The sequence below is a fragment of the Megascapheus bottae genome, chromosome 2, assembly GCF_031878675.1.
Source record: "Megascapheus bottae isolate mThoBot1 chromosome 2, mThoBot2.hap1, whole genome shotgun sequence".
Lineage (NCBI taxonomy): Eukaryota > Metazoa > Chordata > Mammalia > Rodentia > Geomyidae > Megascapheus > Megascapheus bottae.
This window is the reverse complement of record NC_143510.1, coordinates 76,659,062-76,675,617: the sequence shown is the minus strand read 5'-3', so window position 1 is coordinate 76,675,617 and position 16,556 is coordinate 76,659,062. Positions and strand designations below refer to the sequence as shown.

General features: G+C 41.6%; 1 protein-coding gene across 1 annotated transcript; it reads right to left on the bottom strand.

The window, feature by feature from the left end:
- Positions 1-364: 364 nt before the first annotated feature.
- Positions 365-12,869, bottom strand: Mrpl42 (mitochondrial ribosomal protein L42). The gene is made up of 6 exons (XM_090328389.1): positions 12,769-12,869; positions 9,782-9,929; positions 6,772-6,835; positions 5,376-5,460; positions 2,262-2,425; positions 365-540 (listed from the first exon to the last, which is right to left on the bottom strand). Exons 2-6 carry the CDS (start codon positions 9,846-9,848, stop codon positions 495-497), a joined length of 426 nt encoding a protein of 141 aa, XP_090184515.1. The 5' UTR covers positions 9,849-9,929; positions 12,769-12,869; the 3' UTR covers positions 365-494.
- Between the last annotated feature and the right edge of the window lie 3,687 nt (positions 12,870-16,556).

The following is a 16,556-nucleotide window of genomic DNA, read 5'->3' as shown; positions in this document are numbered from 1 at the left end:
CAAGACTGGCAAAAAAAAAAAAAAAAAAAAGAGCTGGTAGCTAAAACCTATAATCCTAGCTACTCAGGAGGCTGAGGGTCCTACTTCAAAGCCAGCCCTGGCAGGAAAGACATGAGGTTCATAGCTTCAGCTAACCACCAAAAAGCTGGAAGTGGAGCTGTGGCTCAAGTAGTAGACAAAAACCAGCAAAAACCAGCAATGACAACAAAATATACAGAGACAGGCTTCTGGTTGCTGGGGTTGCAAGCCCCACACAGAAAGGAAGGAATGGAGGGAGCGAAGGAGAGGAGAGAGGGAGGGAGAAATGAACTGGGTTTTTCTAAGTAAGACTGTGAAAGTAAGAGTATGTACAAAGAAATGCATATTGCAGCTTATGAAGACATTTTTTATTTCTTTACTATATACCCTATTAGTGAGTACACGAGATTGTATTTCCTCAAGTAGTAAATGAAGCATAGGATAGCATTTTTCTGGTTCTTCTTAGAAGCTTGATATCATCGGTCTTTTGGAGGATTCATTTTCTTACGACGTCTGTGATACCTTGAAAATAAAATAGTGAAATAAGATTATTCTGAAATAAGATTATTTTGATCAAATTTACTCGATACAATTCTTAAATTATGAAGATTATCTTGGTGTTTGGATTAGAACTACTTGAAAACTAATTATAATTATACTATTATACACAGTGCAGATACTTAACAATAAATCACATTTCTCCCATTATGAAAACTGTTTCTGTGAATTAAGCTTTTAGGGAAATTTTCCTTTATGCTGTGATGATAATCTCACAATAATCTGAGGTAAAAAGAATGGCATGTAAAAGAACAACAAAGCCAGAATGAGCAGATAAGTACAGTAGGAAATGAGATCGGTAGAAAGATAAAGCCTATAGCTTTTCTGAGCAAGATAATAAAATTTGAAAAAAGAAATTCTAAGAACTAATAACAGATTTAACAAGGTTACTTTGCTATAAACAAGCAAAGGATGGTGGCTTCTGAGAAGCATCGTATCAGAAGAAATGGTGGTAATAAATAGTAGGCTCTTGGGTAAGCTTAGAGCTGAGGCTAATGGGCTTGCTGACCAGATGCTAGAGGTGAGACAAAAAGAAAAGTCATAAATTATATCAGAGGGTGTAGTTCGTTCAGCAAAAGAACTGAGATTAATTGAGAACACAAAGGTTACAGAAGCTGGTTTAGCAGAAGAATATCAGAAAAGAGGTTAGAAACATAGGCTGGTGGTACAATTTTAATTTAAAAAAAAAAAACAAGAAATTAGAACCAGGCTCTGTTGAGAGACTGCATTTGTGCAAGGGGATTGGGCAAACAAGGGGAGTGAATAAAGATAAATAGCATTAAAGCAGTTTCTTTATAAATGTAAAAATAGAACAATGAAATTGCTCTATGAAATTGTTTTTCAAGGGGGAAAGAGGAAAAGGAGAATAATGGCCATTGCAAATGATTGGAGTTCACTTGTACTTTTATAGAAATATCCCAATGAATACCTCCCCTCACAGAAATGGAGGGACAGTGAACAAATACCAGACACTATGGTGAAAATAAACTACACAACTAACGGGTGGGGATGGGAGGAAAAAACTGGGAGAGAATGAAGGAAGGGGCAAAAAAGAAATATACTCATAGCCAAGCACCACTGGCTCATGCCTGTAATCCTAGCTGATCTGAGGATCACAGCTTTACTCCACTTAACCACCAGAAAACTGGAAATGGCACTGTGGTTCAAGCAGTAGAGCTAAAGAGTTCAGAGACAGCACCCAGGCCCCGAGTTCAAGCCCCATGACCAGAAAATAAACTTTTTAAAAGCTTTGGTTAAATCTACTTAACATAAGAGGAAACTAAATATTATTTCATTTTAGGTACAGTATATGTAGATTAAATATTCTATAGTATATAATCATACTTGTGGTAGTTTTACCATGTACAATACCTGTATGGACATTGTCAGTGTAAGGAAAGCTGTATATTCAACTGTGTATAGTGAGTTGACTTAAAAAAAAACAAAAAACGGCAGGGTACTGGTGGCTCATGCGTCTAATCCTAGTTACTCAGGAGGCTAAGATTTGAGTATTTCAGTTCAAAGGCAGCCCAGGCATTAAAGTCTGTGAGACACTGATCCAATTAACCACCAGAAAACTGAAGTGGTGCTGTGGCTCAAGTGGTAGTATGCTAACCTTGAGCTGAAGAGGTCAGGAGGTCAGGGACAACACCAAGGCCCAGAGTTCAAAAAAAAAGAAAACTTACTGTCCATAAGGATACCAGCGATGCTTGGTAGTAAAGAACATTTTGCTAAGTTGTTCTATCATGGGTCCTTGTTCAAGAGGTCCATTTGTTTCTTCCAGTCTGGTTTTCAGCACTTGATAATGTGTTTCTTCATTATTATGCACAGGATTTGATCGAGGGATGGGCTACAAAATAATCCATAATAAATAACACACAAATGTACCCACAGCCAGAATTTTACTGAATCTAAAATAAGACAACAGATGCAGTAATTCGTTACAGTACTATTGGTGTAAGTTATTTTTTTCAACTTTAAAGTTAGTTGCTGGCCAGGAACATAGCCTAATGGTAGAATGCTCACCTAGCATGCACAACACCCTGGTATCACACACATAGAAAAAGCCAGAAGAGGCATTGGGGCTCAAACGGCAGAGTACTAGTTTTGAGTAAAAAGTATTCAAGGACAGGGCCCAGGCCCTGAGTTCAAACCCCAGGACTGGCAAAAAAAAAAAGTTAGTTGTCAAAGGCTAGTAACCCTAGTAATCACGCCTGCAATCCTAGCTACTTAAGAAGTTCTGAAGATAGTGGTTCAAAGCTAGCCAAGGCAGACAAATCTAAAACTCTTTTTGTTCATTTGTTTCTTTTTGGGGGGGCAGTGATAGGGCTTGAACTCTGGGTGCTGGTTCTTCAGCTCAAGGCTTATACTCTATTACTTGGAGCCACAATACCACTTCTAGTTTTCTGGTGGTTAATTGGAGATAAGGTCTCATGTCATGGATGGGCTGGCTTTGAACCACAATCCTCAGATCTCAGCTTCCAGAGTAGCTAGGATTATACCGCGCCTAGCTAAAAATGTTTATCTCCAATTAAACACCTGTACCTCAAGTGGTAGAGCACTAGCCTTGAGCAAAAAAACTAAGGGACAGCACCCGGGCCTAGTTCAAGCCCCACAACTGACAAATAACAACAAAATTATATATTTTTTAAAAAGCATCACTTGGGGCCAGGACTTTGGCCTAGTAATAAGAGTGCTTGCCTAGCATGCATGAAGACCCGGGTTCGATTCCTTGGTACTACATACATAGAAAACGCTGGAAGTGGTGCTGTGGATCAAGTGGTAGAGCACTAGCCTTGGGAAAGCCCAAGGACAGTGCTCAGGCCCTGAGTTCAAACCCTAGGACTTTCAAAAAAAAAAAAGAATCACTTGGAGCGTCAAGTGTTTTCATTTTAGATGTGACAATATAACTCAATAATTTAGTTATATTAGTAAAAATAACATGAACAATGATAACATTGCCTCACTTTTAAAGAATCATATACTATATGATGTTGTATTATGGTACAACCAAAAATTGACTTGAAAAGATATGAGCTGGGTGTGGTGGCTCATGCCTGTAATCCTAGCTACTCAGGAGGCTGAGAACTGAGGATCTTGGTTCAAAGCCAGTCCAAGCACTAATGTCCGTGAGACTCTTATCTTCTTAACCACTAGAAACTGGAAGTGGCATTGTAGCTCAAAGGGAAGGGCAGTAGCCATGAGCTTAAGAGCTCAGGGACAACATCCAGGCCCAGAGTTCAAGCCCCATGACAGAAAAAAAAGAAAAGATATGAAACATCCAAACATAAATGTCTTCTTCATATTGGTACACTATTATTAACAATTACTACATTCTACTATTATAACAACTATTATAATATGCATTATACCTAGCTTTAAAAAAGCAATAGATTGCTGGGCATCTGTGGTTTACACCTATAATCAGGAGGCTAAGATCAAAGGACCGAGGTTCAAAGCCGGCCCAGCAGGAAAAGTCCAGGAGACATTCATCTCCAAAAAACTACTCAGAAAAAGCTAGTAGCGCTGTGGCTCAAGTGGGAGAATAACTGTCCTTGAGCAAAAGAAACTCAGGGACAGTGCCCAGAGTTCAAGCCCCAGGACTGACACACACACAAAAAAAGCTATATATATATATATCTCAGAGACTGAGATCTGAGGATGGCAGCTCAAAGCCAGCCAGGGCAAGAAAATCCATGAGACTCTTTTTAGTATTTTCTGTGTATGTGGAATCAAACCCAGGGCTTCGTGCACGCTAGGTAAGCACTCTACCACTAGGCCATCCTCCCAGCTTTCCATGAGACCCTTATCTCCAATAAACTACCAAAAAAGTTGGAACTAGGTCTGTCCCTTTGAGAGTACCCATACTGTTAAGAGTGTGTTTCTGCCTTTCTGCTTGTCTGTTTGTCTGCTTCTTATCTGGAAGTAGTGCTGTGGCTCAAGTGGTAGATTGCTAGCCTTGAGAAAGCCCAAGGACAGTGCACAGGCCCTGAGCTCAAGCACCAGGATTGGCAAAAAAAAAAGTCAACTGAAGATTTTAGACCAGAAATGACGTCATAATAGCTTTCAAATGTTTAATTTGTATACTAAGAAAAATCCTTAAGGAGAGAAGAAGAAATAAAAGAAGCAGAGCACAGGTGGCTCACACATGTAATACTAGCTACTCAGAGGTTGTGATCTCAGGATCCAAGTTCAAAGCCAGCCTGGGCACAAAAGTCCAGGAGACTTCCAATTAACCATCAGAAAAGCAGAAATGGTGCTATGCCTCAAAGTGGTACAGTGCCAGCCTTGAGCACTAGGTGGGCACCCGTGGCTATTCAGGAGGCTATCTGAGGATAGCAAATCAGACAATACTGGGGTTTTTTTGTTTTTGGATACTATAACAAAGTATGAACATTTCCTATTTTTTTTTTGTGGGGGAGAGGGGGTGGAAGACAGAATTTGAACTGAGGAATTCAAACCTGCTAAGCAACACACTACTATTGAGTCAAGCCTCTAGCTCAGCAGTGTAAATATTTCTTTCCTTTTTTTGTGGGTCTTGGGGTTTGGCCTCTGGGTCTGGGTGCTGTCCCTGAGCTCTTCAGCTCAAGGCTACAGCCCTACCCCTTGAGCCACAGCACCACTTCCTGTTTTCTAGTGATTAACTAGAGATAAAAGTCTCACATTCTTTAGAGATCCTCACATCTCAACCTCCTGAGTAGCTAGGATTATAGGCATAAGCCACTGCAACCGGCTTCAGCAGTGTAAATATTTCTAACAGCAAATTTAAAACTACATGAGAATTTTTTTTTTTTACATACTTTAGTATGTTCATATGGAATATCCACAGAAGGGTGGTAGCATACTATTGTCCTCCCATCAGATGTCAAAGCAAGCTCCACTTTGCTGAAAGAGAATATTCCAGACATATTATTTATAAAAGTTACCCTTACAGCTACAATTCATTTCCAAATTGATTTTTAAAAAGCCTGATACCTGCAAGATAGTTAAAACAAGTCAAAATAATCTCGCAGAGTATGTCAATTCAATACTACACAAATCAGATGGCTCAAGAAAAAATGTTAAAACCAGGTGCCAGTAGCTCATGCTTATAATCCTAGACACTCACAAGGCTGATATCTGAGGATAAAGGTTCAAGCCAGTCCTTCAATTAATCTTCAATTAAAAAAACAAAACAAAACAACAACAACAACAACAAAAAAAACCAGAGCTGTGGCTCAAGTGGTGGAGTACTAGTCTTAAGCTAGAAAAGCTCAAGGACAGCACCTAGGCTTTGAGCTCAAGCCACAGGACAAGAAAGAAAAGAAAAGAAAAGAAAAGAAAAGAAAAGAAAAGAAAAGAAAAGAAAAGAAAAGAAAGAAGAGAGGGAGGAAGGAAGGGAGGGAGGGAGGGAAGGGGGAGGGGAGGGGAGGAAGACAGAAGAAAGAAAAAAGAGAAAGGAAGGCAGGAAGGAAGGAGAAAGAGGAAGGAAGGAAGGAAGGAAGGAAGGAAGGAAGGAAGGAAGGAAGGAAGGAAGGAAGGAAGGAAGGAAGGAAGGAAGGAAGGAAGGAAGGAAAAAGAGAAAGAAAAAGAGAAAGAGGAAAGGGGAAGGGAAGGGAACGGAGGGAAAGGGAGGTAGGAGAAAAAGAGAAAGGAAAGAAGGAAGGAGAGAAAGAGAGAGAGAGAGAAAGGAAGGGAAAAGAGAAAGAAAGGAACAAAAGAAAGAGAAGAGAAAATGATTCAAGCACACTGACTCTGTTATAAAGAAAAACACATTGTTATGTGTGACCTAGCTGTTTAGATAATGATTAGAACTGAATAAATACCAAGCAAATGGTACTGAATTCAGTATTTTTCATGTACAATAATTCAATATCAAACAAAAGATAAATAACTAGTTAATCTAATAAGATATGAACCTCAGAAGAAAACTATAGAAAAATAAATTAACTTTTCCAAAAAGCTAAAGCCTGAGAAACAAAAGATAGGATTTCTAACTGCATGTAAGTCTTATGACAAATTATTAACTGAAATACGATGGTAATGATTTTTATTTAAAACATTTATAATCTCAGATACTGGATAAATAAAATCATCACAGTAATTTTTTAAGGAAAATTAAAGAAACAACAACCTAAAAAGCCAGCAGAAAAGACAATCAAATCATTTCAAAAATAGCTAGGGTTGTTACTTTTCCAATTGAATTTTAATACATACCAATTATAGTCATCTGAAAGAGGAGAGTAGGTAGATTTGTGACAAAGACAAGATAAAGCTCCATCTGCAAAAGCCCAAGAGAATAAACCAGGTTTAGTTAATCTGGGCATATGTTCTCACATAGATTTAAAACTAATTTTACTCATCCAAGCAATGTTTACTATTTGCTATAAAACTGCTCTGACAGGCCAAGAGTTTGGCTTAGTAGTAGAATACTTGCCTAGCATGCACAAAGACCCGGGTTTGACTCCTCGGCACCACATAAATAGAAAAGGCTGAACTTGGTGCTGTGGCTCAAGTGGTAGAGATCTGGCCTTGAGGAAGTCTAAGGACAGTGCTCAGGCCCTGAGTTCAAGCCCCAGGACCCACACACACAAAAAAAATCTTCTCTAGCAGTGTCCACTGATTCAACAACAAATGAGATCAAGGGTACAGTCTACTGGTACAGGAGACAGGTAAGAAATAATTCCATTATAAAGCCTTTTTGTGGTGGCTCACACCTGTAATGCTAGCTATTCAGGAAGCTGAGATCTGAGGATCAAGGTTCAAGGCCAACCCAGGCACTAAAAAACTAAGACCATGAAACACTTATCTCTAATTAATCACTAGAGGGGAAGTGGGGCTGTAGCTCAAGGGGTAGGGTGGTAGCCTTGAGCTCAGGAGCCCAGGGACAGTGCCCCAGGTCCAGTTCAAGCTCCAGGATGGAAAAAAAAGAAAGAATTCCATTATAGAAGATCTGTGCTAGCTGGGCAGGGTGGCTCAAGCCTGTAATCCCAGCTACCCAGGAGGCTAAGATCTGAGGATCAAGGTTCAAAGCCAGCCCGGACACAAAAGGACTCTTACCTCCAATTAACCTCAAGAGTAGGACTTGTCTCAAGGGTAGGGTAGTAGGCTACAGCTGAAGAACTTGGAACAATGCCCAGGCCCAGGGATAGGGCAGTAGCCTTGAGCAGAAGAGCTCAAGGATAGCACCCAGTCCCAGTTCAAGTCCTATGACCCACCAAAAACAAAAACAAAATTAGTAGAGCTGTGCTAAACTAGACAAGGTGGAGAAGTGGTACCGCCCACAATCCTACCTACTCAGGAGGCTGAGATTTGAGGATCTCAGTTCAAAGCCAGCCAGGGCACTAAAGTTCGTGAGGCTCATCTCCAACTAACCATCAGAAAACAGGAAGTGGTCCTGTGGTTTAAGAGGTAAGACTTTAGTCTTGAGCTGAAGAGCTCGGGGACAGAGTCCAGGCCCAGATTTCAAGCCCCACAACTGACAAAAAAGAAACAAACAAACAAAAAAGATATGTGCTGGCTAGGAATGTGGCTTAGTGGTAGAGTGCCTGTTTTTTGTTTGCCAGTCCTGAGCTTGAACTCAGGGCCTGAGCACTGTCAAGGTTGGCAACTACCACTTGAGCCACAATACCACTTCTGGCTTTTCCTACATATGTGATACATCAACGATCAAACCAGGGTCTTTGTGTATGCTAGGCAAGCACTCTTACCACTAGGCCAAACTCCTGGTGAGTGCTTGTTTAGTACGCATGAAGCCCTGGGTTCAATTCCTCAATACCACATACATAGAAAAAGCAGGAAGTGGCTCTGTGGCTCAAGTGGTAGAGTGCTAGCCTTGAGCAAAAAGAAGTTCAGGGACAATGCCCAGGCCCTGAATTCAAGCCAAGAAGGAGGAAGAGAAGGAAGAGGAGGAGGAAGAAGAGGAAAAAGAGGAGGAGAAAGAGGAGGAGGAGGAAGAAGAGGAGGGGAGCGGGGAAGGAGGGGAGAGGGGGAAGAAGGGGGAGCGGAAGGAGGAGAGGAAGGAGGAGGAAAGGGGGAGGGGAGAAGGGAAAGAGGGGGAAGGGAGGAAGGGAGAAAGGGAGGAAGGGAGGGAGGGAGGGAGGCAGGGAGGCAGGAAGGCAGGCAGGTAGGCAATGTGTGCTATTAGGATTGGAGAGAGAAAGGTACACAGTCAGGCTACCAGACTACACTGTGCAGATTCAAGAGTGGAGATGAAGATGTCTAAGGTGCTCTGAGGAAGAGAAAATGAGCAGGACTGATAAGAAGTAAGTGCAGTGTTTCTTGCAAAGGAAGTTAACAAGAGCAGAGATTTAAAAAGAAAAGAAAATGAAGTATATGGGTATTCCAATCTTTCTAAGATAAAACATGAAATGTCCAGGCATTCCAAGATGCATACTTTAGAAAAAGGACATGTTGTGTGAAATTAAAAGTATCTTGTTAGCCAAGTACTGGTGGCTCATGCCTGTTACCCTAGATACTCAGGAGGCTGAGATCCAAGGATCTCTGTTCAAAGTCACAGGCAGGAAAGTCTCTGAGACTTTCCTCTCCAATAAACTACCAAATGGCTAGAAGTAGAGTTCTGGCTCAAGTGGTAGAGCACTAGCCTTAAACAAAGGAAGCTCAGGGACCTTACCCAAGCCCTAAGTTCAAACACTACGACGGCATCAAAAAAATTAAAATTAAAAAAAGAAAGTAATAGGTTCAACATTTTTATGCAAAATGCTCATTTCAAAATGTATTTTTAGTAGTTACAAATTCAAGACCTGTAATTTTTGAAAGGTTTACAAAAGGCCCTTTCACATTAAAGAACTTCTTTTAAATCCAAAGGAGAAAAAAAAATTTTTTTTTTTTTGCCAGTCCTGGGCCTTGAACTCAAGACCTGGGCACCGTCCTAAGGCATTCTCAAGGCCAGCACTCTACCACTTGAGCCACAGCACCACTTCTGGCTTTTCTGTATATGTGGTACTGAGAAATCAAACCCAGGGCTTCATGCATGCTAGGCAAGCCCTCTACCACTAAGCCATATTCCCAGTCTGTACTTCTGGCTTTTTTGATAGTTAATTGGAGATAACAGTCTCATAAACTTTCCTGCCCAGGATTGGCTTCCAACCTTGATCCTCAAATCTCAGCCTCCTGAGTAGCTACAATTACAGACATGTGCTACCAGAGCCTGTCTTAAAACTCTTTTTAAAGATTTAATAAATTAAAAAAAAAATAACACACTTACTTTGGATGGGAAGTAAATGCTTCAAGACAGTTCTCTTTGATATCACCCACTTTACTGCTGCTGCCATGATGTCCCAGGGTGATTAGCAGGCAAGATGAGAAAAGAAACTCCCTTTCAAATCTCCTTCTAGGCACACCAATTTTCATTCCTGTTAAGAGATTAAAAAAAAAAAAAAATCACTGCTCCCTATGGTAAACTTAACATTCCAAGAAGAAGATAGGAGTCACTACCTATCAGCCATTTAAAACAGGTTTTTGCTAGGCACCAGTGGCTCACACCTGTAATTTTAATTATTCAGGAGGCTGAGATCTGAAGATTGCAGTTTGAAGCCAGCCCCAGCAGGAAAGTCTGGGAGACTCTTATCTAGAATCAGTTACCAGAAAAACAGAAGTGATGGGGCCAGGAGTTTGGTCTAGTGGTAGAATGCTTGCCTAGCTTGCATGAAAACAAGAAAAGCTCAGAGACAACTACTGTACCATGAGTTCAAGCCTTGTAGTTCCACATGACTTGATATAAGAGTAGTAACATTAAAATACCAAATGAAAAACCCCAGAACTATGTTCATTACTTATTTCTCAGAACCCAGTGCAGCTTTTTCAATGTTCTGAGTACTCAGTAAATATGTAGTTACTTTTATCAAGTCACTCAGACATAGGATGAGAGCATCTCTACCTCTTAATACTGGTGTGTACAGCCACCCAGCTAACACAGAAAGTATCTTATTACAGGGCCAGTTTAGTTTAGTGGTAGAATGCTTGCCTAGCATGCACAAAGACCTGGGTTTGATTCCTTGATACCACATAGAAAAAGCCAGAAGTGGTGCTGTGATTCAAGTGGTAGAGCTTTAGCCTTGAGAAAGCCCAAAGGGCATCCTGAGTTCAAGCCCCAGAACTGGCAAAAAAAAAAAAAAAAGTATCTTCTTACAGCAGAGCACTAGTAGGCCATGTAATTGCAACTCCTTGGGAGGCTGAGATTTGAGAATCCATGTTCAAAGACTATCTCCAATTCACCAGCAAAAAAAAGTGGTATGCTAAAGTGGGTGAAGGGCCAGCTTTGAGCAGAAAAAGCTGAGTGAGAGCCAGAAGCCTTGAGTTCAAGTTCAAGCTCCAGCTCCAGTATCTACACATGTGTGTGCACGCGCGCGCGCGCGCGCACGCGCACACACACACACACACACACACACACAATTCATTATACCACATATTATATCGTGTTTCTGATTCAATGGAATGTTAAACAAGAAGGTCTAGTCTGTTCATCTCAAAACAAAAATTTCACCATTTTGCCAGGCACAATGATGTTCATCAGTAATCCTAGCATTAGGAGGCTAAAGAAGAAAGATGGTTAGTACAACGGGAGCTTGGGTTACATAGACAAATCATGTCTAAAAAACAAAATAAAAATACATTTTGCCATCTTATCCTCTAAACTTTCACCATCATTTTTTTTTTGGGGGGGGGGGGTGGGTAATAGGGCTTGAACTCTGGGCCTGGGCACTGTCCCTGAGTTCTTCAGCTCAAGGCTACTGCCCTACCCCTGAGCCACAGCCACACTTCCCCTTTTCTACTGATTAATTGGAGAAAAGAGTCTCAGGTTCTTTAGTGTCCAGGCTGGCTTTGAACCATGATCCTCAGATCTCAGCTTCCTGAGTAGCTAGGATTACAGGTATGAGCCACTGCGCCCAGCAACTTTCACCATCTTATAATCTAAACTTTCCAACAAGCTTTACCACCATTTCCTTCATATCAATTGTGTAAAGTGTCCTTATTTTGATTCATAGAAAGCTAACAAAACTGGGTGCTGAAGGCTCAGCCTGTAATCCTAGCTATTCAGGAGGCTGAGATCTAAGGATCTTGATTCAAAGCCTGCCCAGGAAGTCAGTGAGACTTTTATCTCCAATTAACCACCAGACAACTAGAAGTGATGCTGTGGCTCAAAGTGGTAGCACTAGCTCTGAGCTGAAGACCTCAGGGACAGGGTCTAGGCCCAGAGTTCAAGCCCCATGACCAACAGAAGGAAGGAAGGAAAGAAGGAAGGAAGGAAAAGAACTTAAAGGAATTATTTCCAAGGACTTGAGACTTATTCACATACAAACCGTAAACTTTGGGCTAATAATCAAATGACCCTCTGTTTCTTAAATGGTAAAATGGGGTGAATAATCACAAGCTTCATAGGATATTGTGAATAAGTAACACATAACTACATTACCCTAGTCCTTAATTTGTCTTAATGACTACTTGTGCCCTTCCATGAATACTACTGAAAGGAAATAAGGGCACAGGCTGCGTCTTTGCAGGCTGAACTTGACACTGCTAACCTTAGATTCTCACCCGTGGTGTTATTTAGGGTTTACAACCCACTTCCTTATGCATTACGTGCTCTCGAATTAAGTCCGTCAAGTAACATCTTATTTTACAGATGGAAAACACAAGTTCGGGTTTGGAGACGTGGCTCAGGGTACAGGCCACCAGCCCACCAAGCTCAAAGCCCCAAGTTCAAATCCCAGCACCTCCAAGCCCCTAGCACATGATTTGTCACATGACTCAATAGACGGCATGTATGGAAGAACACAAGCCCAAAGTCCTTTGGGGTGGTGAGGAGGGGCATTACGTTCCCTCTGCCCGAGGCCAGCACAACCTATTGGTGGTCAAACTATTAACCTTAGACCCTTGGCATGGAATTCAACCCCAAAGCAAGCGCTGGAGTGGGGAACAACCAGTGGGGTCGTTAGAGTCGCAAAGTCAATCGAACCCCGCCGAATGCCCGCTGAGACCCGAGGGTGGCCTTACAGGAAGCGCGCCATTACACGCGGGCCCTGTTAAGTGCAGGGACAGAGCTGGGAGCCACCAGCAGCTTCCACTGCGGGCGACCACAAGTGGAGAAGGAGCTCAGCCACCCGGTCGAGAAGCCATCGGGCCTGCCCAGCAGCTAAGGACTCCCCGACCGAAGAGGGTCGGCGAGTCTCAGTTACCTTGATAGCTACTCACCGCAGAGACCGCCATCTTGCCTCAATCCGGGTCCTTCCTTCCTGCGTCCTCGTTCGTCTCGCGGAGCACTCTGGGAATTGTAGTCTCTGCAGGAAAGCTTGTCGGGGGCTGAGGGGAGGCGGGACTTAGCTTTACCTTCTCTCACTTTCAGTGGCCGCAGCGTGGCCTCCACTTAACCAGCGGTACTGTTAGTTCAAAACAAATCTCTGCTCCACGCATACATCCACTCATACACACTTGCTACTAAAAAGCATGTCTTTTTAATAGTATAAGCACTACTTACAGACACATGCACACACACCTTCACTATGTTACTATTCAGAGAAAATGCTAGATTATTTCTTAGTGGATGAGTTAAATCTTCCCGGGAAAGATTGCAAGGATGTAGAAGTTTTAAGTGGAAAGATCTTCCAAGCCGATTAATTGATTGGACTTGGGAGAATAACTTTGTTAAGTAGCTTGATTGAGCAAGCCATTCATGAGCTGGGGAGACTGAACAGGTTTATTTTTGTGTGTGTGTTGGTGGTGGTGGTGGTGGGGTTTTTTGTGGGGGCGAGGGAGGTCCTCAGATAAAGGTGGAAATTAATTTTTTTGTTAGGACATTAAGTCAAGGATACCTCTGAACATCCAAATGGAGATATAAAATGAGGCAGGTCCTTAGGGAGGGTGGAGGTTAGCATAAATATAATAAATATAACACCACGGAAATGAAGGAAGTATAGCTCAGTGGTAAGGTACACACCCAGCATGCCCAAGACCATGGGTTTGATCTTTAGCACCTCAACAAAAAAAGTAAATAAGACTGGAGGTGTGTCTTAAGAAGTGGAGGCCTAGTGGTAGAGTGCTTGCCTAGCATGCCCAAAGTCCTGGGTCAATTCCTTGGTACCACATACACAGAAAAAGCCAGAAGTGCTGCTATGGCTCAAGTGGTAGAGAGCTAGTCCTGAGCACAAAGAGGCTCAGAACAGTGCCCAGGCCCTGAGTTCAAGCCTCAGGACCGGAAAAAATAAAATAAAATAATAGTAACAATAATTAACAATAATAATATTTATCAAGAACAGGGAATGTGGCCTAGTGGTAGAGGGCTTGCCTTGCATGCATGAAGCCCTGAGTTTGACTCCTCAATACCACATAAACAGAAAAAGTTGGAAATGGTGCTGTGGTTCAAGTGGTAGAGTACTACCCTTGAGCAAAAGCAGCTCAGGGACAGTGCCCAGGCCTTAGTTCAAGCTCCAGGACTGGCATCATTATCATCATCATCATCATCATCATCATCTTGTAATGCACGGATTTGGGGGGGGGTCCTCAAAGACCACTGAGGAGCTGAATTTGATGTAAGCTCATGAGAGTCTTTTTTTCCAAGCTTGAGCCTGGGCTCACAACCGAAACTGACGCAGCAGGTCAGAACTGAGAGCCCCAACCCTTTGTTAGCCGGATTTTTATAGTAAATTGACCATAAGCTGACCACATGCAGGTGGCCAAAAAAATTGTCCAGCTATTAGGAATTTACCAGCGCCCACCTGGTTTCTTGCCTTTGTTCTGCTATCAGGAATGTACAGCATCCACCTGATTTCTTGCCTAAACCTGAAATGGCTATATTTTGTTCAAGCTCCACAATATTATCATCATTGTTATCTAAATGAACTCCAGGAAATAGAAACCAGAGGTTTTTCCTTTGTTTTTGTTTTCTTTTTGTCTTGTTTGTTCATTTATCTGTCTTTGGGCAGGGAGAAGTGGGGCACAGAAATGGAAGCAGAGAGAGTGAACAAATGCAGCACTGGTACTCACTAGTTACGTTGATAGTGAACTATACAACTTGTGGGTAGGGATGGGAGGAAAAAACTGGGAGAGAGCAAGAAAAGTGATGACATTGTCCAAAATGAAATGTATTCATTATCTGATTTGTGTAATTGTAACCCCTTTATAATAACAATAAAATATAAAAATAAATATAAGAAAGAAAAAATACTGAACTAGAGGCATGATTCAAATGGTATAAAAGATATCCTTGACCAAAAAAGCCAAGTGAGATATCTTGGCCTTGAGTTCAAGCTTCAGTACAAGTAGGAAGAAAGAAAGGAAAGAGGGGCCGGGGGGAGGAAGAGAGAGAAGTGAGGATGAAAGGAAAAAAGAAAAAAGAAAAGAAAGATAGTACATCTGGATATGCCTGTAACCCAGCACTGAAGCTGAGGTTTCATGAGTTTGAGGCCATTGTAGACATAATGAACTCATTTATACACCATGGAATTCTATGCTGCCGTCAGAAAGAATGACATTGCCCCATTCATAAGGAAATGGAAAGACATGGAAAAAATCATATTAAGCGAAGTAAGCCAGACTCAAAGGAACATAGGCTCCATGGTTTCCCCCATTTGTAATCATTAGTATAAGTCTAGGATGCTGGGAACCAAATAGCTGTTACTATGACATCCAGAAACTATAAGTTTCTGTAAACTGAAAGAACTTAGTAACTGTAAGACTCTGTCTGTAAACTGAAAGAATTAGTTATTGTTCCTACTACCTTTCCCACGATGGCCCAACTGCAATATCCTGGTGGATGAAAAAGAACTTGCTTTATATATCCTGCTTGGCTAAACAGCTTGACTGCCTTCTGACCCCCTCCCCAGACCTATTTCAGGTACATGTTGTGCAGAGATGGTTACTAAGCAATATCACTAAGCAACCTGCTTGCGTCAATCACCTTTCTGCTAAACGTATATATTCTGCTGTGCAAAAAATAAAGATTGAGACCTTGATCAGAATACTGTCTTGGTCTCTCATCCTCCTCGAGCTCTAGTTGACTACCCTGCAGGCCAGGGCACTAGGAGACTCCTAAACAGAATCACAATAGCTCAAAAGCTATGTACATATGGCCATATAAGATGAGGCTAAGCGAAATGAACTCCAGGATATGGAAACAAGAGGTCTATCTTCGTGATTGTTGTTCTTTTTTTTTTTTTTTTTGCCAGTCCTGGGCTTGAGCTCAGGGCCTGAGCACTGTCCTTGGACTTTCTCAAGGCTAGAGCTCTACCACTTGAGCCTCAGCACCACTTCCAGCTTTTTTCTATGTATATGGTACCGAGGAATCGAACTCAGGTCTTCATGCATGCTAGGCAAGCACTTTAACCACTAGGCCAAACTCCCAGCCCCGAGTGATTGTTGTTCTTAAAACACTATGTGAAGTGATTTCTTTTTTGTGATTTTTATTTTATTCTTTATTATCGAGGTAATGTATTCGCCAGATAGTATGTGCATTACTTCTCACACATTGATATCCCTTCTCATGTTTTTGACCCCATTCGTGAAGTTATTTCTTTTCTCTTTTTCCCCCTGATGGTTTATCTCATGTTGTTACTGTATCTGACTTTGTTATCTGGTATATTGTATATATGTTTGTTTATTTGAAACAGGGAAGGAGAGGGAAAAAAGAAGATGATTGGGAATAGGTGGGGGGGAAGGAAAGTGGGAGGAAAACATGGGAAGGAGTATCAATGTTCAAGAAGTAATATACCCACTATCGGACAAATGTAACTGTAATCCCTCTATGAATCACCCCCCCCAAAAAATATAATACTGTGTGCCTTTCATTCAGCATTAAATTCATGAATTTATGTCTACTTTTGATTCATCTGTACTCTCCCTCCAAGTAACTTCTCCTGTTTTCTTTTTGTTGTTGTTGGTTTTGTTTGTGTTTATTTTTTTCCTTTTCTTTGGTCAAAGCTGAGGACTGAGCGCAAGATGCAGACAACTGCTGCTCTTCCACTGAGCTAAATCCCTAACCCCTCCCA

Coding starts and splice junctions, on each gene's coding strand:
- Mrpl42 (XM_090328389.1), bottom strand. CDS start 9,848: ATGGCAGCAGCAGTAAAGTGGGTGATATCAAAGAGAACTGTCTTGAAG. Junction 5,461..6,771: donor CTTTCAGATGACTATAATTG/GTATGTATTAAA, acceptor ATTCTCTTTCAG/CAAAGTGGAGCTTGCTTTGA. Junction 541..2,261: donor CGCTGGTATCCTTATGGACA/GTAAGTTTTCTT, acceptor TTTATTTTCAAG/GTATCACAGACGTCGTAAGA.